Source organism: Plectropomus leopardus, chromosome 20 (genome assembly GCF_026936395.1).
Source record: "Plectropomus leopardus strain MGB_pleo_1.0 chromosome 20, ASM2693639v1, whole genome shotgun sequence".
NCBI lineage: Eukaryota > Metazoa > Chordata > Actinopteri > Perciformes > Serranidae > Plectropomus > Plectropomus leopardus.
The window spans coordinates 14,858,285-14,882,190 of record NC_142195.1 but is presented as its reverse complement, the minus strand read 5'-3'; the positions used below and the strand labels follow the sequence as shown (position 1 = coordinate 14,882,190).

The 23,906-nt window shown below is 40.3% G+C and overlaps 1 protein-coding gene across 3 annotated transcripts in view; it reads right to left on the bottom strand.

The window, feature by feature from the left end:
• The window catches only part of unc5cb (unc-5 netrin receptor Cb), a 177,977-nt gene that overhangs the window by 61,779 nt on the left and 92,292 nt on the right, over positions 1-23,906 (bottom strand). For all 3 annotated transcript variants that reach the window (XM_088070682.1, XM_088070683.1, XM_088070686.1), the window contains exons 4-5: positions 17,181-17,284; positions 1,045-1,225 (exon numbers count right to left, since the gene is read on the bottom strand). In XM_088070682.1, the coding sequence (XP_087926808.1) occupies positions 1,045-1,225; positions 17,181-17,284 (285 nt within the window). The remainder of the gene's footprint in view (positions 1-1,044; positions 1,226-17,180; positions 17,285-23,906) is intronic.

Genomic DNA, 23,906 nt, shown 5'->3' with positions numbered 1-23,906 from the left:
AGAGAGAAGGATTTGCTTTATGCAGAGTGACTTTGAAATTTTTTTATTTTGACTTGAGCTGCCTTCTTGTGGGATTTCAACACTTTTCTTCTGCACTAGTGTTTGACTTGCTTTATGTGGCCAGTAAGGAGGATGAGTGCAGCACAGGAAATGTGACACTGATGTTAAATCTCATTGACTGTGGGATAGTTTGGGTTTTTTGTAAGTGGGGTTGTATGGGGTACTATTACACTGACATCAATAGTCAGTATATTACATTCAATATATGTCAGTCGACACACACCCAATTTGGAGAAACAGACTGGAGACTGATACAGAAGCTAAAAAATGTACTGCTATGGATGGAGATCAGCAGCAAAACGCATTTTAGCCACCTAAAAAAAGTCCTACCTAAAAAGGTTAATTTCAGTTCTAGTTTTTTGTTTTTAAGTAAATGCTTTATTTAGAATATGTTCATTCTGTCTGTTTTTATGTGAAGCACTCTGTGCTTATAATGCCCTTACTGTAAAGCACTTTGGGATGCATTTTCTTTTTATCTTTATATTAAGAGTATTTGTACCACTTCACCTCTCCATCAAAAAACTTGCTCTGACGTGAAGGCCAGCTTTAGTTTTGCATCTATCTCTCACCAGAATCACCAGACTCCTTGAAAAAAAAACCCACTAATTTTAGCACGCTGAACACTGTGTGTATTAAATCACTGTCTCTCTAAATTAATTCTGGCTATGTAAAGAGCAAAATTACATTTTCAGTTTGGAAATCACTGTCTGACATTAAGGTAAAGCAGTGAAAATATTCTAAATAATGCGAACATTTAAACTGATATTTATTTTTTTTAGGTGGGACTTTCTTTTTTCAGGTAAAAATCAATTCAAAACTCATCCACAGCAGTACATTTCAATCGTCCAGCCTGCCTCTTCAAACTGAGGGTGTGCTGACTGACATCCAATGTATTTTTTTTATACTATCCATGGACAGGTATATCCCATACACCCCCACTTCAAAAAAGAGAAAAAGAGTTATCCCTTTCAGACAGTAACTTACCATAGACAATAACGGTGGCGGTGGTGCTGCGTCTCTTGGCCACGATGTTCTTGGCGACACAGGTGTAGTTGGCAGTGTCAGAAAGACGGGCCTGTTTGATGATCAGGTTGTGGTCGATGGTGATATAAAAGTTTCTGTCATCCGCAGGATCAATAACTTCCTCGTTCTTTAACCACTCCACCTGAAAAGAAGGTAGCACAACATGAAAAAAAAGATTAAAGACAGACAGCTCAGAGACAACAGAAAATCTTTTAAACCGAAGCTGAGAGAAAATATAAGACAGGCTGACCTCATTAAATTGTAGAAAATCACAGCAAAGCGTTTAAACAGCTATAGTTTTTCTTGTCCCCGCTTACCTCTCAAACAGCGGTGACTGTCGGGATTAGAGCACAATTGTTTACGTCTCTGAGGTCCTGCTACAAAAAGTCAATAGCTATCATGCTCTTTTTATTCTCCCCCTAGAACAAAGCACTACAGTAACAGCAGCACTGTCAGACAACAGAGAAAAGAAAACTCTCCACAATTCCTGAAGCTGAGAGTCTCTGTGACCTTTCCTTATGAGTTCCATTTCTCTGAATGATACTGATATTGAACTCCTGGCACTATCACAGAACAGGAGACCAGTTAGAACCTTTATTTGGCTGTAAATCACCAATATCCTTTTTCTCTTCAAGAGGGTGTAAAGGTCTGGAAGGTTTCGAAAAGAATAACACGTGCCGCCTCACACTCTGCGGCCACTTTGATTCAAAAATATTTGCTGGGTCTCTGGTTTTCTTCAAAGGAGCTGTCCAGTGGTGGGAAGGCCTGGCAAATAGCTGACTTCCTGTGTATTGTGATATCCCACGAGGAGCAGCGTATGATAAGAGATAAGCCTCAAAGGAGCAGTACAGGCAAAGATAAGTAGGATGTTTATAAAGGGGGTCTTTCTCCTGTGAGATAAAGTATCTCCAAAAAAGTGGGGCAATAACCTGATATAAGGCCTGCCAAGACAAAACACTGTGAGGGCTCACTGTTGTTGTTAGATTTCGTAAGAAACAACACAGAAACGGCTAGTAGTGGTGCAGAGACTAACAACACACTGGCCATTGTTGTAAGACCAGCATTGTTAGAAGTTTGTGAAAAGCAAAGATGGGCTGATTGTGACATGCACAGAGTTACATGCATCACCAGCTTTACTGCTATCTGTGTTAGTTTGAGATGACAGTTATCAAAGATGCCATCAGCGTCACACCTCAGCTGCCTGCTCACTTATCCAGTGGGAACACATAAGAGAGGCTTAGAAGAAAATATTTTCAACACCACACTATTATTTGACATTTTCCAACCTCCTTTAAATCAATGCATGCTGCACATCAGCAATACTCAACTTGCAGCCCATGGGCCAGATGTGGCCCCAGACCCAGTGCCGAGTGACCCCGCCCCCAACCATTTTCTAATTCACAAAGAAAATAAAGTGATTCACACTGTCAGTTGTTTTTGTACTTTTAGTATACATAAGATGCCAGAATGCATAAAACAGCACCAAAATGGAGCTTGTTTCTCAAAAAAGTGCCAGTAGAGGATCCCAGACAGAGGTCCTAGCCAAGCCCTTTATGTCCTAAAATCCTAGAAAGATCCTGAAATACAAGAAATGTCCTGAAATCCTAGGAACATCCTAAAATCCAAGAAACATCCTAAAATCCGAGAAACACTTAAAGTCCCAGAAACGTCCTAAATCTCAGAAACATCGTAAAATCCAAGAAACACCGAAAAATCCTAGAAGCATCCTGAAATCCCAGAAATGTCCCAAAATTCTATAAATGTCCTACAATCCTAGAAAAGTCCTAAAATGCTACAAATGTCCTCAAATCCTAGAAATAGGTATGGGGCTGCTGCGAGTGGCCCCTGGCCCCCTGTCATTGTGCAAAAGTGGCCCCCAAGCAAAGCAAGTAGAGTATCCCTGCTGTATATCCTGCAGCTCATAAGAAATCTCTTCACCATGACAAAGGTACATCTGAGCAAACACTGGATGCAAACTTAATACAAGCAGAGCTTTACAATAAACCTCTGTAAGTGTGATGTATATTCTCGGCTGATTTGCTGCTTATGAGTGTTTTCCTCCATAAAGATGTATTAGGTGAATCAATTTCACGGTGCCAGGAAGGATGGGATTCCCTCACAAGCCGTCTACTAACCGGAATCAAACCTCACTCTCATACAATGCAATAAAGTGCTGCATGACATCAGTTGCGATGTATAGGAGACACATTATATCTGTCAAAGACTGTTCTTATACATCATTCTTATTCCTCAAAATGATGCTTCAGCATTATTTGCAACTCTTACCACAAAGCATGCTTATCTGTAGATTGCATTTAATTTATAACTGGAGGATTAATTTATTATTATACAAGTCAATGAGAACTGCAGTAAGAAGACACAAGAACAAAATATCTAATCCGTTAATTGTACTTTTACAGCTTTAGCACCATTTAGGCAGTGAATAGAGCCATTGTGAGTAAACTGCACAGAATTGCCAACTGTCATTCTGTTGACAATGTCCTCTCTTAGGTGTCGGTCTTACTTGTTTTTGTGATATTAAACCTACATTCAATAAGAATGATGGTGAAAATAATGCTTCAATCTTGGTTTAAAGCAGAAACAAACACCTTTCAAACTTTCCCCTCCCCTTAGAGTTTCAGAGTTGTATTGATGTTGGTGCCGCATTCGCGATAGATAACCACATCATTTTCCATTTTCCTCGAAGCCTAGCAACTACCAGCAACAAAGGGCACACTGCATTTGTTTCCCACAGTTACTTCTGTTGTTTCAGTATCTGCCATTTCTGCTACTGGAGATAGTTACTGCAAAAAACTTACATTGATACTCTTTGGTAACTGGGTATGCTTTCAAGCCAGAAGCAAGAAAAAAGTGTTCGCATTGTATGTTTCTACAAACCGTGGATACATTACACTTTTTTTACAACACTGAGGTTAATGTGTGGTTAGGTTCAGGCACAAAAAACACCGAAAGATCACCCTTTGGCTTAAAATAACCAGTCTGGTGGCATAATCCCCACTGGAGATGCAGCAATGTCTCGGTAAAAAATTACAGCTTTTCGTGGCACTTTGCCTGCTGGGAAAAACAGTAACGGGTCTCTACAAAACACCCTTTGTGGTGCCTAAAAAATCACTGGGAACACAAAAACGACTAGCTAAATCACAACTGGTTAAATTGTTTGTAGCTTTCAAACAGTGGTCTGCAGTATATATATATATATATATATATATATATATATATATATATATATATATATTTATATATTATGATGTAATGTTTACTTGTGTGTACTACCCCGGTGGTGGCTAATGAGGATCCAAATAAATAAATAAAATTGGCTTCTATTTTAATTTTATTGCAAGAAATCTGCCTTGACATCTGGTGAGGTAGCAGTTGGACATCTGTCATAACTTTTAGTGTTGGAGCACCAGAAGAGTTTAATAACTCACTAAACTGGAGCTCTGGTGACATTTTCTCCCTGAGAATTCAACACTGAAAATATCCTTTATAAAGTTATAATATACATTTCACATTTATATTATAAGATAAATAACACCTGTGCATTATCTTGATCTCAAAACTGTAATCAAAAAAATAAAAAGCAATGATGAGCCATTGCCTCTACACCATTACATGGACAGTAATTACAGTAAATGAATCAAACTATTCACTGAATATGGGTTATGTAGATTTTTGTGTGGTTTTTGTGTTGCAATATCACCATTAATCTTTAATACTGAAGGAAAATAACAAATAAGACAAACATGACCAAAGAGACAGGCTCTTGTGTTTCGAGAACAAATATTTGACAGTGATCCGAATGCCATTTTGCCTGTCCTTTGTTCAATATGTCATGATGAAAAATAAGGGAACACAAGTCCAATAAAACAAATAAAGATGATGCAAACAAGAGAAATGATGGCTTTTGTTGACATCATAAATATTTTGTTAATTAGAGCTTACATCAGTGTGCACAGAGCAAAGGCCTTTGGTAAGTATAAGGTCTTTTCTTCGAATGGAGATTGACAGCTGATACAAAGAGGTGGTTATCTAATTTTGCACCAATCACAGAGGCAGCCTCTTCAAACGTGCTGCGTTCAGATGTCAAGAGCACTTTTATATGAGAAGGTAATTAAAAATTGAACAAAAGAGCTTTTCAGCGCAGATGGAGGGGTGGGAGGGAGACAGAGTGACAAGGGATAGAAAGTGGTGGAAACTCATGTCAGAAGTGGGAACGTGTGTGTGAGAGAGCAAAAGTGAGCAACAGTTCAGCCATCATTTATTCTGTAACAACTATAATTAGGACTCATTAATAAAACCAGAGATGAAAAGGTAAGCTAGTCTCTACACCCGCACTTGTGAAAAGATTTCAAATGCTTAAAATTCTGCAGAGGACAATGTTTCATATAGCACTTGTCCAACTTTCTCTCATGCCAACAGACTCAAACATGAGAGACACACAAACTAGCACACGCACATGCAGATACACACACATATTCGCAGCTCGTTAGCGTCTGATTGGCAGTGAAACATCCGGAGAGGTAATTGGCACATTTCTTGTCATTAACGAAGGAAAATTGCCACATGTCAGCTGTCATAAAGAGAGGGAGTCTTCCCGTCTAGTCGGAGACAGCCAAGTGACAGACAGAGACAGACAGAGAAAGATGGTATAATGGAAACTTAAACCTAAAGAGGAAGACAGATTAAAAGAGTGGTAGGTGCAAGACAGAGAAGGAGATGGATGAGTTAGAAGGAGAGCAAGTGTATGTGCCGCAGGAGGATGGTCAGTAGTGTGCCAAAATATATATAATACAGTACATCATCACTGAGAGGCAAAGAGGGACAAGACAGAATCAAAACAGGATGGGAGGAAAAAAGGTTAGAAAGAGGTGATTTTGTCTTAAAAATGTGAAGACTGAATGAGTGTGTGGGGAATGGGAAGGACTAAAGCAAGATGTAAACAAACAAGACAGAGATCTGGCTGAGAGAAGACAGCTTCTTCATCTCTTGAGCTCTGGGAAATTCACAGATCAGGACATATCAGAGAAAAATAATAAGGACATATTAGAAAAGGAGATATATCAAAAAAGGAGATATACAGCTTGGAGGAGGTGTCCTTATTGTGATATAATTCATGTTGATACAAGATGCAGAAGCACAGCATAGACATTTACACTTCAGGGCTTTTAAGGGACCCACCATTGTGATCTACATCCTGATCCAGGTGACTAATTTGCAACACATTCTCACTGTGGCCCTGCATGTAAAGCTATGATGCTTTAGGTAACCCTCTTGCATCAGTTTTCGACTCTTAAGGTTGGCATATGAGTTTCCTCTTGTTACAGTTTATTTTTATGTTCAAGTGACAAAAGTACTTGGTTTGGCTAATGGGATTACACAAACCCCTTAGAAACTGGATCCAAACTATTATTGCGATAGGCAGACAGATTGTTCTCTGTGGATGAAAGAATAAGGGGGGAAGCCTTCTGTCCAAGAATGGGCTACAGAAATAGTTGTAACTTTCAAAAAATGACCTATAAAGGTTTTGGAATATTGTATGCACATATTAGACAATAGACAATTGGACAAATAACATTATTTAGCTCATCATTCAGCTAAATTAGCTGATGCTATGCTAGCTTTATGTACATGATGTTAAAACAGGGCTCTGACATTGACAAAAAGCAGAGATATTTTTTTGGATCAAATACAGACTTGATGACGTTCAGTTCATGAACTAGATGAAGTTCAATTTAGGTGTTTTGTGGCAAGTATTAGACACACACAAGCCTGCGATGACCTTACTACATTATCGAGCGCTTAAGCAACACTCAGCAATAATTTAGCTGGTTGAGCTGTTGCGTCGTCCCTGGTAGTGTGAACACAGCATTAGTCTATGCATGGGAAAAAAATGTATTTGTTTGTACTTCCTTATTTTGCAAAGGTTTATGTGTTATGTTTTTTCTTGTTTTAATTATCTGTGTCGACTGCATATAATGGAATGTATTTATGTTAACATCCATGGTATTTGTATACGGTGATGAGGAGCTGTGGAGTCTGGGGGTGAGTGGTTTGAGTGCATATTTTGTGATATATTTTGTGATGCATAGTAGCATCATAGTTTGGGTTAAAATAAGTACATTTGAACGTAATGTGACATATGGCACAACTCAAAACTGACTTTTAGTTTCATAGGACACAAACAGTTGCCTCCTGAGTGAAAGTTCTGTGTTAACTTGACCCATCCACCACTCCTCCCTCCAGCCATATGCTGGCTTTCTCCCTCTTTATAAGTCAGTTGCTCAGACTATCTAATAATGACATGGCTTGGTATGTCTCACACATTGCCTCTCTATGTTGGTATCAGGCACTGAGGGCCACTGACTAAGCGTCACCATTTGACGAGTTGGGAGTGAGGACTCAGCTTCAATGTCTCTCCACTGCCACTTCTTCCACAAACAAACATAACTGGCTTCAACCATCAAGTGGGATGTTTCTGTGCTCTGCCGGGGTGTGCCAGTACAACACTAATTAGCCCAATATACAGAACACACTGTATACAATCCACTCACTTGTTAAGAACCAGTGCAAGGCAAAACCATTCATTACTCATCGCTGTTGTGTCAGAAATAGAACGTAGAGCAGAGTGTGGGGGTGGAGAGGGGTGTGAAAAGGAAGAACGGGGAGAAAGAAAAAATGTTCCACAGAAATGTGTGAGACTCCTCTACAGAGAAGTCATTATGAGCTCTCCTGCTTCTCCACATGAAGTCTAACTATCTATCCAATGTAATTTATTCATTCCCCTTTTTTCACAGCATATATCCGCCGCAGGCTTGAATGACACACCTGGAGAATGAGCCACAAAAGGTTACAAACTGATTATTCAATCATTCACTACGAGACAACAAGCCATATGCTCTGCAGCTGCCTGCATGACAAGAATGGAAATGTGAGATGTATAAATATTAAGAAGCTGAGATGCACCAAGGTGTGATATCTTGAGATGTGATGGAAAAAATGTTCTCATGTGTATGCCTGTATTACTTGCTAGTCGATATCTGTGTGTTTATGAGGGTGTATGTGGAGGAGCTGGGACAGGTTGGGGATTGGACGAAGGAAAGAGGGTGAGTTTAGGTAACAGAGGTGGACTTAGAGTGGTTCAGGTGTCCATACAGAAGACGGATCACTGAGACTCTAGCCAGGAATAATGACTTCTCCCAGCTCAGTCCTGCCTAAAGCTCTCCACAGTCTGCTGAAGGAGAATGGCCATTTCTTAAACTAACTCCAAGGACAGCCAGTCACTTCACTGCTGCAACTCAACTCTCTCCATTTTCCCTTGAACAGTTAATATGCCTCTTGAAACATGATTCCTATAATCACTCACCGCCTACAGTGTGGGTAACATAAAATTGGGAATAGTTTGTGTTTTCACCTCTCTGTTTTGTTACAGAGACATAAAAAATGTTTAAAATTTGGTATAGAAATCATCTGGGGTCCAAGAAATGCTTGATTCTATTCCGTTGATAATGTGACTCTGGGATTTCTGCCATTATACTGTACATTTTGTTTTTCAGCCAAAATCTTTTGATGCATTCAAGTGTGGGTGGACAAGTACACGTTGGCTTCATAGAGGCATGGCGCGCGCGCACACACACACACACACATACATGCTATTTTATATGAAATATCAAATAATAAACTAGTATAAATCATTACTAAAGCTGCAACTTTGAAAGCTGGAGAACTGTGTGATATACAATGTGCATGCAGTCCTTGGTCTCTCTGAGTCTCCTCTGGCCTTTAGAAAAGCTCAGTTGATAACTCCACCAAGGGAGAGGGTTTTTGTGCGCTGATAGAGGTCAGAACGCTCTCGGTATACAATACAACCTTCAGGAGGAAGGATAAAAAAACAACTTTAAACTGATTCAGAAGTTACGTGCAAACAGCTCAAAAATAATTTTGAAGTGATAAAGACACAGTTTACTCCAAAATCTGTCCTCCCCATGTATGTCTCATTCCTGTGTTATATGAAAATACCACATGGCATTCAACAAATCACTTTACCTACAATTCCAGATTGTGTTTCATCATTTTATGCTTTTTCTGAAACCATTAACAAACCTGTACTTGCCTCAGGGGCTTGGGAGAAAGCTGTGATAGCAGGTGAGTGCTTCAAAACACAATGGCAAGAGGGAGCTAAAACACATATTGTTCTTGTAGCCCATATAGTGCATGTCAGAGGTGGGACCAAGTCAGTGCAATGCAAGCCTGTCCCATTGTCAGCTGGGATGGGCCCCAGACCCCTGTGGCCCAGGAAAAGTGGTTACCGAAAATGAATGAATGAATGAATGAATGAATGAATGAAAAGTATGTCTTAAGTCAATGCACTCAAGTCCCAAGTGAAGTGTAAAATAAAAAGATAGACAAATCCCAAGTAATGTCCCAAGTCCTAAACTTTAAGTTTTTAGTCCTAAATAAGTCATTATGTGTTCTCATGCCAATATGATTTTATTTTTAAATAAATGTTAAAATGTTAATATAAGCCTTGATTTAATGTTTGCTGTGGACCACAAATATTCAACAAAATAGCAAGTTGCTATGTCTTTAACCATTCATTTTGCATTCTGCAATTCATTTTTTGTTGATTACTGTGTAGTTTTTGTACGAATAACAGTAAAATATATCTGTTTAATCAAACTGGCTCTCAGTAACTTAATGTTCTTTCATGGTTGTCTCCTGCAATTTGTTAAGGTGCGGTCGGACTGCGTCAAACAAACTCCACAGCCAACATTTGCATTTGGGGCCCATGTGGGTAGTAAATGGGCTGAAAAATATGCACTATACAGGACTGTCCACAGATTCTGTAGTGGTCCCATGCCAATTGTCATGCCATAGGTGGATTTACTTACTTTACAAGATAAGTTGCCCATTTTGGGCCCATGCCCACTTAGTATCCAGGTAGCCCTGGCATAACCCATGTGGGGCCTATTTTATATAAACTATAAAGCCAAATGTAGGCAATTGGCAAGGGACCATTATGGAACCCACTGACAATACCATATAGGCCTGATTTTTCATTTCCTACCGACACAGACCCCACATACAAATGAGAGCTGCGTGAATATGGGTGACACAGTGTTGACTTTCCTGGAATTAACAGTGTTAATGTTAGTTTACCTCGAAGAGGGGGAAATTATCTGATTCAATGCAAACTGTTTGAAAATCTTTATTCTATAGGCTTGGATAAAGATAAGTATTTTCGAGTCAAAACGCTCAAGAGCAATTATACAGTTTACAGTCATCAAATTTGTGACTCAAGGCTGACTTTAGTTCAAGTCATGTGACTCGAGTCTACACCTCTGGTACATGAAGTTGTTTTTGGTTTAATTTAAGTCTTTGCATCCTCCTAGAGCTCCAAGCTGTGTTTCTTGTCACTATCCTGTAATGAATAATATTTTCTTTTCTTTCTCACAGGTGGTCTGACAGAATATATGAACAGATAAACCCTCGCGGGCTAAACTTTTATATGTAAATGTTTGTGAAGGCCTGACCCATCGGTGGTAACAGTAGAAAGGGCAGTGACTTACAGAGGACAGCAGAGCTCACAAATGTTGGGCTATTAGAGTAAATCACAGCCTTTGCGCAGGAAAACTGCCGTGATTGACAGTTGAGTGCCTGAAGGGCAATCTTAGCTTGGTTGCCAGAGGGATTTGGTCTGGCCTCCTGACACTTTCTCTCCCATGGGTAACCTTAATGAAAATGCACTTCCTGTTTCACTGGGCACTGAAGTGTTGTTACTCTTGACATCCCTGGCCCCCCTTATAACTACACTATGCAGCATTTTGACCGGGAGGAAGCACTCAGCTATTTTTTGACAAGGTGACCTGACGAGCCGCCGTCTGCGCTAAGCCTTCACTTCGCCTATTAAGTGGAACTGGACCTAAAATCAACAGTAATCACTTACATTTGCATGGTCTAATGTGCGGAAAAGGTGGATGCTGGATCACCATAAAGTGAAATAGTGAAGATATTTGCGACAGATTCGATTTTATAACAAAACACTCAATGCTAAGAGTCGCTATCAGCACATTTAGTCAAAAACAAAAAGTGAAGGGACATAATTTGAGCTAAATAACAAAATCTATGTCCCTATGGGTTCACAGAACTCCATGTGAAACCCTTGAATGTGGCTCTGGCTGCTGTCCCAGCTGTCTAAATTCATCTGACTTAGTTTTCTCACTTCTCTAGATGAGGGAGTGTGAAGTAAAGATCTTTGTGTTTCCAGGCTTTCTTCTCAGTAAAGCCAATGGACTTAATCATGGCAGCGGGGCCTCTTCCCTGCAGAGCATCAATGACTCGTTACCCATGATAACACGGCAGGACCCCGGCTGACTAAGGAGATGCCTGAATTAAAATCCTGCTTCCATGGAAACAGGCTCAGCAGCTCATGGTGCTGCCTCACCTCTGAACTCTCGTCTTTCTCTCGGGGCTGTGACAAGGGCTCTGAAGTGGAGATGGAGATGGAGGGCATGGGAGGAGAAATAAAGAAAGGAACAATAAAGCTGCATTCTTTCACAAGGGAGATTTAAGTCAATTTTATGAGCCTGCCACATGTTCTCGAGTATGAAAAGAGGCCACTGTTACTTCTGTAGAGGCCCTTAAGATGTTGATGAAAGCGCGTTGTCGAGGTATTCAAAAAGAAAGATCAGTGTTGAGCCAGGGAAAAGTCTTCTATCCCCATCTTCACCTTTATTACTCTATCTATGGACAGCACTCTGCAAGTAAGACCACATTACACAGAAACCCAAGCCTTTCCTGCCAAATCACTCCCTCTCCCTTACTTCCAAGAATAGTTACATTTTCCTTCTGCTCTTGATTAAGTATATATCAAATATTCACGGCAATGGAAACATGTAACAATGACTTTTTGGGAGCCTGGTGAGTGTCTAATGTATTCAGACCATACAAGACATTCAGATGACTGAATCCTTGTGCTATTTCAGAAACCTCACTCAAAGTTTTTCAGTCCTCTGAGGCCAAAGTTCCATTGGTAATGGTCGCAAGGAGAGCCAAAATAAATGCCGGCTGCTTGTTTTCTTTGTGTGTGTGTGTGTGTGTGTGTGTGTGTGTGTGTGTGTGTGTGTGTGTGTGTCCCATTTTCTCAGGGACTATCTGTACACCAGAAAATCAATGCATCAAGTGTGACTAGCCTGTCAAAAATAAGGGCCAGGATACCTCAGACTCAACTCCAAATCTGAAAACTCCTAAAATAAGAACTCTTTCTTATGTTCTGTTGTGAAAAGTTGCTGCATCATCGCAGAAGCAATCCTGATTGTTCAGCATAATATTTAGTTTTCAGGGCAACAGCCGCTGCAAAAAGCAGACAAAGACTCATAACCACTTAAATAGAATCACAGAATGTTATTATTGTGGTAAACCATCGTGAAACCTGTAATGTAAATCTTCTGAAAAGCAGGAAGACAAAGAGGGAACACAAGACTGACACTGGATAACATCAAATAGCGCAGTTCCACTTTGTAATCTGAGATCAAACCTAATTGTGATTGACTTACTTTGATTCTGCTGAACGTGGGCTTCTTAACTCTGACAATGCATGTGTGTGGTGTGTGTGTGTGTGTGTGTGTGTGTGTGTGGGGGGGGGGGTGAGTTACTTTGCAAACTCATCATCTAAAAACTGCCGCCAAAATGTGGCATTATAGCTGATCTCAAAATATCTTCATTAAAATGGTAAAAATATGAACAACCTCAAAGTGTCAGAAAGCTTCAGTTCTTCCAATCATTTAGACGAGCTCTATACGATTTTCAGAGTACATCTATGATTCAAAGGTTGTCTGCACATGGCAGATCCACCCCTTGCTCCTCTACAGCCTCACCATCTCATTGAAATATGATCACTTTTGGCTCGACAAAAACCAAGATGGCAACCTTCGAAATGCCGAACTTGAGGCTTCAAAATGGCAGTCCAAAAACCAATAGGTAACGTCACTGTAGCTGCTTCAATTATTTATAGCCTCACCATTCCATAAAAATCGCAGAACGGTTTAGAAAGCCTGCCTGCCATGCATGCTATATGTCACCTGAGCAGGATACTGTTGTATGACATGTCACACCCATCATGCTTCTTTTGCATCCGGAACACCAGCATGCTATCTTAAATCACACACTGGGGCAGCATTATCCCCTTTTGATTAGTTCTGTATTAAAAAATCAAAGCCCACATAACGAAGAGTCTTCATTGCAACCCTAACCTGGGATCTCTGTGTAATGACAGCACTGAACAACAGTGCTGACAGAGCTAACGTTGTTAACCGGGGGAGAAATAAAGGATAGGTGCTACGCTTTTACTACAACACAGTAACCTGTACATGAGTGCATTGCAGAATGGCGACAATTAGCTAGCCAATGGGATAGACACATAGGATTCAACAAATTGTAATTTAAGTGCCATCAGTAATGACAATATAATGCATATGAACCCAAATGACAGATTTTCCTCATAAAACTCTTTTATTCTAGTTTGAAAAGAGAAGCACAAAAGCCTAAGTCCTTCTTCCTGTTCATCAGCAGTAAATCTTTTTTTTCTGCCAGCTGGTTGGCCACAATCACAATGTTCACTCTATAGAATAGATGAATAGACTTTCAGTGCTCAGTTGAGTTGTTGGCAGCATGTTATCATGTGTCCATGTGCATGCAAACGTGTTAATGCCCTCGCTGGTACTCCGGCATGTGAACATCCATGTGGAAATGCGGGGATGTGACTGTGTGTCCTGCTTGTCTTTTTCATGACAGAATGGTTTTGGAAGCCTGCCACACAGCACAATGTCCATCACATACAGTCCACACGATTTAACAAAAGTGCTGTAAGTGTATGGGTTTTATGGCTCAGCCACAGCCTGCCATCCTGCCAGCCTCTCCCTCACTAGGCAAAGGCCTGTAAAGGAACCACAGAGCGAAGTGACAGCCCACTGGAGGCCTGACAACAACCCACTGGATCCAACCCCGACAAACCTCAACAGCTCGTCTCCCTCTCCCTTCAGCCTCTCTCATCCCCTCTATATTATTTTTTGTCTTAGAGTGGGTGAAATATGACAGATCTTTCCTTCACGAGGGCTGCTGCACATTTCTGCAGATTCATATGTAACCACAGACTTAGCCCATCTGCTTTTTCCAAGGCTTTTTCTCTGGCGGCCTCGTGTGAGAAAAGGCCTGACAAACACAGATGAAAAAGCAGCATTCAGTTTTGTCCTTTTTCCCACTGAGGCAGCTGTGTTTGAGTTCAGGATAAAAAAAAAGAGGATAAACAACTTGTGGAATGGAACTGTTGTCTTTTTTTTGTAGCCATAAGGTAAGTGTGAGTAATTAAAGAAGCTGAAAAAGCGCCTCTGTACACACACAAAATTCAACTCGATCATAGGAGGAAAAGTAAACAGAGAAAACAATCACTGCTCTTAGTCAGAAATACAGAAAATGAAGCATGCAGGGAGAATTTTAAACAATTTGTTTGTTTTTATCCTTCAGAAGAGGTGAATTGCTAAAAATGTCACTCATCATACTAAGTTTCTGAACTCATACTGAATATTTCTTTGACGCATTTAACTACACAACATTTTTCCTCTCATTTGTTGAATAGATGGCTAGCTCAGTAATGGGATTCTACTTGACTTCACATAAATGCACACCTATTGCCAGATTGCAAACGCTATTAATGCTGACAAGCCTCCTTCTTCTTTGTACATCTTGGTTGCCACAGCAACTCCATATCTCAGAAAGCATAGATGTGTCATGATTGGACCCCAGCTGAGTCTTTAATCGCTGCACTGAGCCAATCCAGGATTGACAGAGCGACCTCAGACAGGCGGCAGAATCACCAGAACTGTATGGCTGTTACAGCAACACTATCACACTGAAGCCAGGATTGTATAAGGAGAGTTTGCCGAGTGCCGGTCCCAAACTTTCGTCCATTTAGCCTGTCAGCACTTTCAGCAGGGATAAATGCTGTGCAGTTCCACTCACTTAACTCGGCTTTTCCAGGTCAATCACAAGCCTTTACAGAGTTCAGTCCCAACACCCCCGACTAAACAAAAAAAAAAAGCCCCCCCCCCAATCAAACCATCCTTTCATCCTCTATTTATGTTCCTGCAATCTCAACTGAGCCTTTTCTAATGCAGCTGTAACAGTGTTCTACTGTCGGGCAGGGAGGAAGTAGAGCAGGGAGCCGATAGTGGCTGAGTGAAGGTAACACGGGGACACAACTGGTTTTATTCTTTTTCCCCCACAGCAGATAATTACAATTTTCTCTCCTCTGAACAAATTGCAGTGACTGGCCGATGTTCAGGAAATACCCAAATAGCTTAAATAGCCCAAGCAGTGGTGGAAAAATGTCCTTATCTGTGTGCCCGACTGTGTCAGATTTATTCAGTGTTATTTCATTACAACTTCTGAAATGAGCAGAGTTCAAAAATGAGAAAAATTCTACTATCAACACAGTTTTCACCATTTGATGTGGCATGAAAGAACAGAACCAATGACTGTTAACACTGAAAAATATAATGCATGCTAATAAATACATATGCTAAACATACAATTAAGTGGGAGTTGGAAATTTTAGTTTACCATTATATATCTTTTTTTTTTTTCCCAAATAGAAACGATGGTGACATTTCAGCAGAAACCAACTCTGAAATAGTCACTGAAGCTCTTCACATAAAGCTCTTCTCAGGGCAGCCAGTTTATTGGATTTGAGGCGAGAACTTTTGGCTGGGCTTAGTCTGGATAATCGCAACTGCCTGCGTATCTGTAGTGAACATATACCATATGAGCCTATAAGAACTTATCTTTTCAAACAAAAAGTATAATTACCCAAACAACTGGGGCTGTGGTGAACATCTGTCTTTATGTTTTACATTCAGAGCTTCTATCAAGGATTTAGGCTTCAAATGTCTGTCTTCATATTTTAGGACGTCAACATTTTTTAAAAATCAACTTTCTTTAATGAACAAATATAACTTACGGTGCTGTTTGCTTGGCTGCTCCACAAGTGGATCTGCTGCTAGCATAATGCAGCTTGTTTTTAGCATGGGAGCCAAAAGGACAGCAGATAATCTTGTCCTGTCTGCAACTGTGCAGTTTAAACCATAAACTGAAGAACAAGTAATATGGGATGGGACATGGACCAAAGGTTGTACTACGAAAACCTGGTTACAGCCATGGAGGCGGGGCCCCGTTCATTCCTATGAGAGCTGCTCAGTGGCGGATGAAAAAGCTCTATTTACACGGTATGAAAGTACCCAGATCTTCTGCATTACATAGAGAACTCTCTACACAGAGAAAGCACACTGTGCCAGAGTGGGTAACTCCCACTCTGGCAGAGCGGCTGACTTCCGGTTAAACATCTCGCTGGCTTGAATGGCGATCAATAATTTAATCTTACGGCTCTCTTAGACTTTCCAAATGTTATCAAACTGAATGGATTCAATCTTGACAGTGAAATGAGTCATTTTGCGGAGGTTTGATGCTCACAAAAATGTATCCACTGATTTACAGACATCTCTTTCCCAAAGTAAGTCAGTATGAAAAAGTCTTTCTGGGCTCCCTAGCATCCCATGATGGTGTAATTTCACTTATGGCCACCATTCAAAAAAAGCTGATGTATGTTCAAGCATTTGTTTTTCTGACAAGTTTTGTTTAATTGGCATTTGGAACTGTGAGTCAATCAGTGTGCCTGCGTTCAGTGGCCTTTCTCGCCATTGGTCAGACGGGTGTACGTATGAGCAGAACTTGATAACACAGAGATTGTGTCTGTGCCAACTCTGGCTCCAAATTACATCACTAGCACAAGATGGCAGCAACCATATCCAGGATACTTTCACTCCATTTTTGTACAGTGGAAGAAGGAGGAGACCCATCTGTTCTATACATACAGCCTGATTCTAACTGAATGAATAGACATGTAAAAAAATGTTGATTTAAAATTTAAATGTCAACGTTAAAAAGAAAGCCTTAAAGCTTTGAATATTCTGTATAGCCCTGCTAAAAACTACAGAGTACCTGCTCAGTGAAATGTCTTTGAAGCTTACCTCAGCAGCTGGGATTCCTTCAGGTGGGCGACACTGGAGCAACACTTCCTGTTCCAGTGACACTTCCTTCCCAAGAGGTTCCTGGTCAAATGTCTTCCTCAAGTCTACAAAGAAGAAACAAAAGCACGTCATGAAGGCTGCTTTGAGAGCTATGATTAATATTAAATTAAACGTGAGTCAATCAATAATATAGTATTGGTATACTAACAATAAATCATCCAAGAAAAGGCAGGGAAACTCATCAATAATAACTGTCTCAGTGCAAAACCAAAACACAGCAGTGAGTATTTAAATGCTAGAAATAGTAACTGAGATTTATGTTTTCTCTCTATCTCCATCTCCTCTTCAGCACAAGATAAACTTGGCTGAAGTAGATGGAGGAACGATAGGGAGAAGGTGATCACTCGCCCTTCAATGAAAAACCAATATTTTTGTGCCGTGAGAGCTCTGATGGAGTAGTGCAGGGCAGGGATAGTGGAGCTGACAGGGCAGGATTACTGAAGGTGTCATGCTACACTGGAACCCAAAGCCCATTAGACATATATCATAACCTGCTGCACAGATTGAGACAGGAGCAGCAGGCATCATACGCAACAACAGAGGAGAGGGGTGGGTAGAGAGGAGAGAGGGAGAGAGATGAAGACTTTATGGGGAGTTATAGAGCTACTTGGGAACTTTGGAGTTACTGAAGCATCAAATCCACAATCAAACCTCCAAACTTCATTGATACTTTTTCACAGCCTTCGCAATACTCCTGGCAACAAACAGTCTTTAGCCTTTTTACCGATGCATTCAATATAAAACAGTAACCACATTCAACACAGCATGGTCTTAAATAACACATTTTTCCTATATAGCCTCTACATACAGATATGGCATGAACTGACATTTGCAACTATGCAGCCATTAAACCAAGCAAACCCCATTAATGAAGGCAAGCATGACTGAAACAGGAGACAAAACAAGTTGAAATTAATATCTATGCTATACTGTAACTGCAAGATGAGACATTATAGCGAATCTTTCAAGTCAACGTCAGACCTTTAAGGGCTGAAAAAAGCAAGTCATGTTAAAAGACTGTTTGATACAGAACTACCGCCTCCCAGTTGTATGTCTCTGCGAACCAGTCATGTTGCACTTACAGTTTACAATGTCCATAGTAATATAGATGCTTCACACACATTATCCCTCCAGCAGCACAGAAGAACTATACAATCTGCAGAGTTTCAAGGAGGGCACTCAGATTAGTGTTACCAATCCAGTATCTGACCATTTGTCTCCTTCACCTTCTGTGAAAGTTATGAGGTTAAGTAATGGCCAAAAGAAGATTTATGCAGAACATTATGATGTCACAGTTAGGTTGACCTTCAATGTTTTGGATATAAAATGTCATCACTTCATAATTTTATGCTATTAGACATTTGTGGGAATTTTTGTCATGATTAGCATATGAATTCTTGAGTTATGGCCAAAAACTTGTGTTATGAGGGCACAGTGACCTTGTACTTTGACTTCCAAATTAAAAAGTTCATTGTTGAGTCCGAATGGATGTTTGTGCCAAATTTAAAGAACATCCCTAAACATATCAATTTTACAAGAATGTGAGGAATGCAAGGTCACTGTGTCCTTGACCTTAAATCAAACTCTAATCAGATTACTATTGAATCCAAGTGGATGTTTGCGCCAATTTAAAAACATTTTCCTCAAGGTATTCATGATATATTATATCACCAGAATGACAGATAAGGCCACAGTGACCTTGACCTTCAACCACCAACATCTAATCAACTCATTGTCAACAAAGGTAAAAAATTATGCCAAATTTGAAAAACTTCCCTTGTGGCATTCCTGAAATATCGCATACATAGGAATGGGACGGACAGACGAATGGACACCTGGCCACAGCTATTGCTGGCGTGGAGGCATAACAAAACTGTAGAATCAGTAAGACATGTTTTGAGAGTCTGTTTACTTCTAATCCCTTAGTATCTGATACCAATCAGCTCTTCAGTTATATACAACTAACTGTGTCCATGGAAACAAACCCAGAAATGACCCCGGTTCAGCGATTCAATCTGTAGAAAGGATATGGCAATTCCTCTTCACAAAACACTATTAATACAGTAATGGACATTTATTGACATAGCGTGCTAACATAAAAGAAGATATTTATTATATTAGATAGCTCTGCGATACCACATTGGTTTTGAGTTCAAGTTTTAGATGTGAGGACACTGTAGACTGAAAGCACATTGAGATGTGCTGTGACACAGATTGTATGGCAGAATTTGTGCTTCAGAAGACAGAACAGACTGCACACAATACGTCTAATACTCTTGGGCACAATGGTTGTAGAAATGTATTAGGCTACAGCACACACATCTATCATAGTAAATAACTGTTCTTCAATGTCTGGGGAGATAGAAGTGTGTGTATGAATGGATACTGTAAGGACAGAGCATTCTCACTGTGGTTTCTCGTAGGCATCATTACATGCAATAAAAATATGAATCTCTAAAACCTGATCAAGACAGAGGTTCAATTTACTGATTTCATCACTTGCCTCCTTTTGTTCAGCAGCGATTACACGAGGAGACATTATACTTGAATAGAGACATTTCCCTGTTCAGCTAACTGTTCCACATCCCCTGCAGGAGAAACTAGATCATGTTCTTATTACAGAATACATGATCAGGCTACACCTGCAGGCCCCAAAGAATACCTATAGTAATTTTAGGGTTCATTTTTTATTTTGAAAAATGAACCTTAAAATAACAAATTCAATGAGATCCCTTGTCCCGATTCAACCTGTGAGTATGCGTGTCTTCAGGGGAATGTGCCATAACTCCGCAAATTTCAGTGTTTTATAAAAAGCTGAAACCGTGAGTGCTGAAGTGAAAGCAATTTCTAAAAAAGTCTGGTATGAAATTAAGAGAGGGAATGACTGGAGGGGCGCATATTCTGGGATGTAGCATTACAGAATTTGATCCAAGGACAAACAGTTTGTTTTTCTTAAGATGGAACAGAAAGGAAAGGAGGTAGCAAAACTATGTCTCAAAGGGGTACTGTCGTTTGAAGTTGTAAGAGTCATTGTACCGTGGCTCTGATGTCAGAACTACAGTGTAGAGATGTTCTTAGTTCAAACTTCCTCTGAGAGATAAAAGAAGATGTAGTCACAGTCTGACAGGTGAGGAGGAGAATCAGGCAAACCTTCTTCTACACTGTGACACACTTCATGATATACAGTACAGTATATACACTACAGCCATACCCAATAAATTAAATTTGATTTCTCCATATAAAGTTACTGGAGAGTTTGCAAAACTTCACTTGTTACTGGCCTTCCTTCTCAGTGTGGTGTGCAGTACTGCAGCATGCTATGTATTGGTTTAGATTGAACCATATTGCCTATAGCAGCCACTTTGCTGGTGGTGGTGTCCCTGGTAAGGTCCATAGTAGGTCATGGTTTGGCCCAAACTGGTTTTAGACCACAGTATAGTGTGTTATTCCTGAGAAGAAGTAAAAAAAGTAAGTCCTAGTCCACATGTACACAGATATTTTTTGGAACCAGAGGTGATCACATTTGGACAAGAGGGTGGAGCCGTGGAGGAGCGAGGACCCATAGACTGTTGTGACACTTCGCAGACAGCCTGCCTCTCAAAGCGGCCACACCCCTATTTATGCATAACAGTTGTCAGGGAAACCATGACTATTTTTTCTACCAGGCTGTAGGCTATACATGTTTATTTCTGCTGTAAAATTGGGCATTTTAACATTGACTCACTTCCTGAGCCCCCCTCCAGTGGCCATTCAATGAACTGCAGTTTCTTTAACATCCACGTTGGCTTCAATTGTCAGACCTGGAGTTTGCTGCTAGATTTTAACTCAAACCATTATCTTTTTCTAATGCTTACCAAGTGTTTTTGTGTCCTTAACCTAACAAGACCTTAACCAACGTGCTATCACACTAAAAACCACAAAAGAAGCGGCTCACAAGAGTTTTGCAAATCTAGGATTACAGCCACGGCGTAGCGCATTCTGATGCCTAATTAGTGGATATAGTGGAAGAGTAATTGTTTGATTATGTGCAGACATGCAGAAAGTTCTGTTAGCAAAATTAGAAGTGTTTTGTTCACGTCTTCCACTGCACAAAATGCCACGTCATTTTTGGTGCCTCACAAAGGATTTCTTTGACAATATTACCCAAAAACTCTTGTTTTCCCTATCTATACTTCAATGATGAAAATGGAGTTTCTGAAAATCTTCACTCTGGATGGAGTTTTAGAAAAGGTCTATTTTCAGTTAATTAGATCACAACTTGCATGCAGACGAAAGGCCAAAATGTAGAAGAAGCTTAGTTTTCAAGTAAATGTGGTATAGGCCTGACTTTAGACCCACAAATTCTCCTTAAAACAAAGCAATTGGATGAAACATGTTTACATGAATGCAGAGGATCCCAAAATGCAATGCTTCTTTAAATTCTTTCAGTGTCAAACCAGAGACTCACTGCCTAAACAACCACCAAGTGATTGCATTATTGTACAGAACATAAAAACCCCCACTATTACCCGCATTACAATATTTGTATTAATGCCATAGACCAGTGTCTGCGAGTCAATGTGAAATATTCATGCTTTTATTACTCATACATCTTGTAGCAGATCAACTAAAGCTTGTTAAACTAAAATTAAACACCCGATGCTTGTATTGTTATTTTCATCATGATTAGGAAACCTTTGGCATTACTCTTGATGAAGCACAGTAAGTGGCAGGCAGGGGATTATTCTGCACTGTATAATTTATTGGATGTTGGTTTTGGTTCCACTCTGGAGTTTCTCCTTTCCTCACTTCTTGTAACCCTGAACGGTACTGTGGGACATTTAAGGGTGTGGGACCAGCTGAGTCGACATTCCTGTGGGAGTCACACCATTCCCTCTTCAGTAGACAAACACTTCCAACCTCGCTCGCTCTCAGAAGGATACACATGTGACAACCATTACCTTTTAACATCTACCTTGTCATGCTAAATTAAACTGGCCTTAAACTTACAAATGTAAATCATTGGGCACTGATACATACCTAGATTAAGAATGACCATGAAGATTTACCATATTTAAGTTTGAATCATTACTAAAGCCACAAGCTGAGGTTTATTATTATGTTGTACTCGTAAAATTATAAGGCCACAAACAAACAAGAAAATCAATTTCCAGCTTTCTCAGCAAACATTACCCTCGAACAATCTTTTGAAAGGCGTTTCAGTTGATTTGATTCATTTATTTAATTTGTTTCTGTGCACATGCTTTTACTGCCTCTCTCTGGGCAAGCAATCACTGCTCCCCAACTATGGAGGCCAATCAAAACGCTTCTGTGGAGGTCACAAGAAGAAAAGGCAATCACTGGGAATTTACACATTCTCTCTCCCTCCGAACAGAAACACAAAAACTCTGACAATACTTTTAGCTCGACGGCCGTTTTTTTGCAAGTCTGAGAGCCAGTTCTTCAACACAAGAGCCTCTTAACTCGCCAGCACTGGCTCTGAGTCACCGTCTGATTAAACTGTATATGTTTAGATGATGGGAGAGGAGAGGAAAACAAGCCCAGTTTCCATTAGCCTAACAGGATAGAGCCTGGCTCTGACAAGAAAGCCTGCCTGAAGAGAGAGCACAGTGAAGGAGCTAATCCATTCAGCAGAAGCTAATGGGAGGGGAAGAGGGGTCCATTGTGATTTGAGGGATAGGTTAGTGCTGGAAGGCTGCTCATCATGGGTGATTATAGGAGGTGGAGCAGCGGGAGTGGGCTCGGCGGGAGACTGAGAGGCATGATTCTGATTCACCAGGCTAGTATAACAGAGGCAGTAATGAGAAGAGCTACCGGTGTTTGAAAAAGAGGCAATACATTGAATTCAAAGAGAAACTGTACAGAAAACAGAGGGAGACAAGACAAGAGTTACGGAGACAGCAATGTAAAGGGAGAAAATGAGAATTAGGTGAGATGAAAATTGAGAGGGACAGGTATATGATTGCTAACTGCCTCTAAATGGGGTAGATCAAGTGAAAACCATAGATATTGACTCCGTACTGTGCTTCTCCACTGTACTGTAAAGTGAAAATGAAATCATTCTGACAGTGGCACCGAGTTGCCAGCCAAACATTAAGCTCAAGTGATATCCCTATCAAGCCCTATCCAGCAGTGATAGCGATATATTTGATGCACTACAATACAAGCTGCAAGTGGGTGTTGCATTTTTTTGGTCTGTTTGCCACAAGTCAAAACAGAACGTGTCAGTCACGATGCCTTGAAATGACTTCAACAGGAGTTGGAAGTGTGATGATCTAGCTGATACTATGAAAGAAGTCCCTCCAGGTGGAGTTTTGACAACAATGTGTAAGCAGTTGTGTTATGTAATGTGTGTTGTGTTGCAGAAGTGCTGCCTTGATGTCACAGCTTTAACTACTCTTACAACTCTGCTTTCCTCACCGTCTCCTCCGGGGTTTCATTACTTTTAAATTTTGATTGGCAGATCCGTTGGGAAAACGGTTAAAAAATGAGCCCAAACTTTAGAGGCAACAGAATGTTTCTCATTACTTGGAAACAATTGTGTTATGCATTTCAGTAGGAGGACAAACTCACAGGCTGAGAACAAATGAGGACCACCTACAGAAGCGAAAAAAAAAAAGGGAACACTGGCATAAACATGCGCCGGAGCCTCTCTGCTGTGTATAC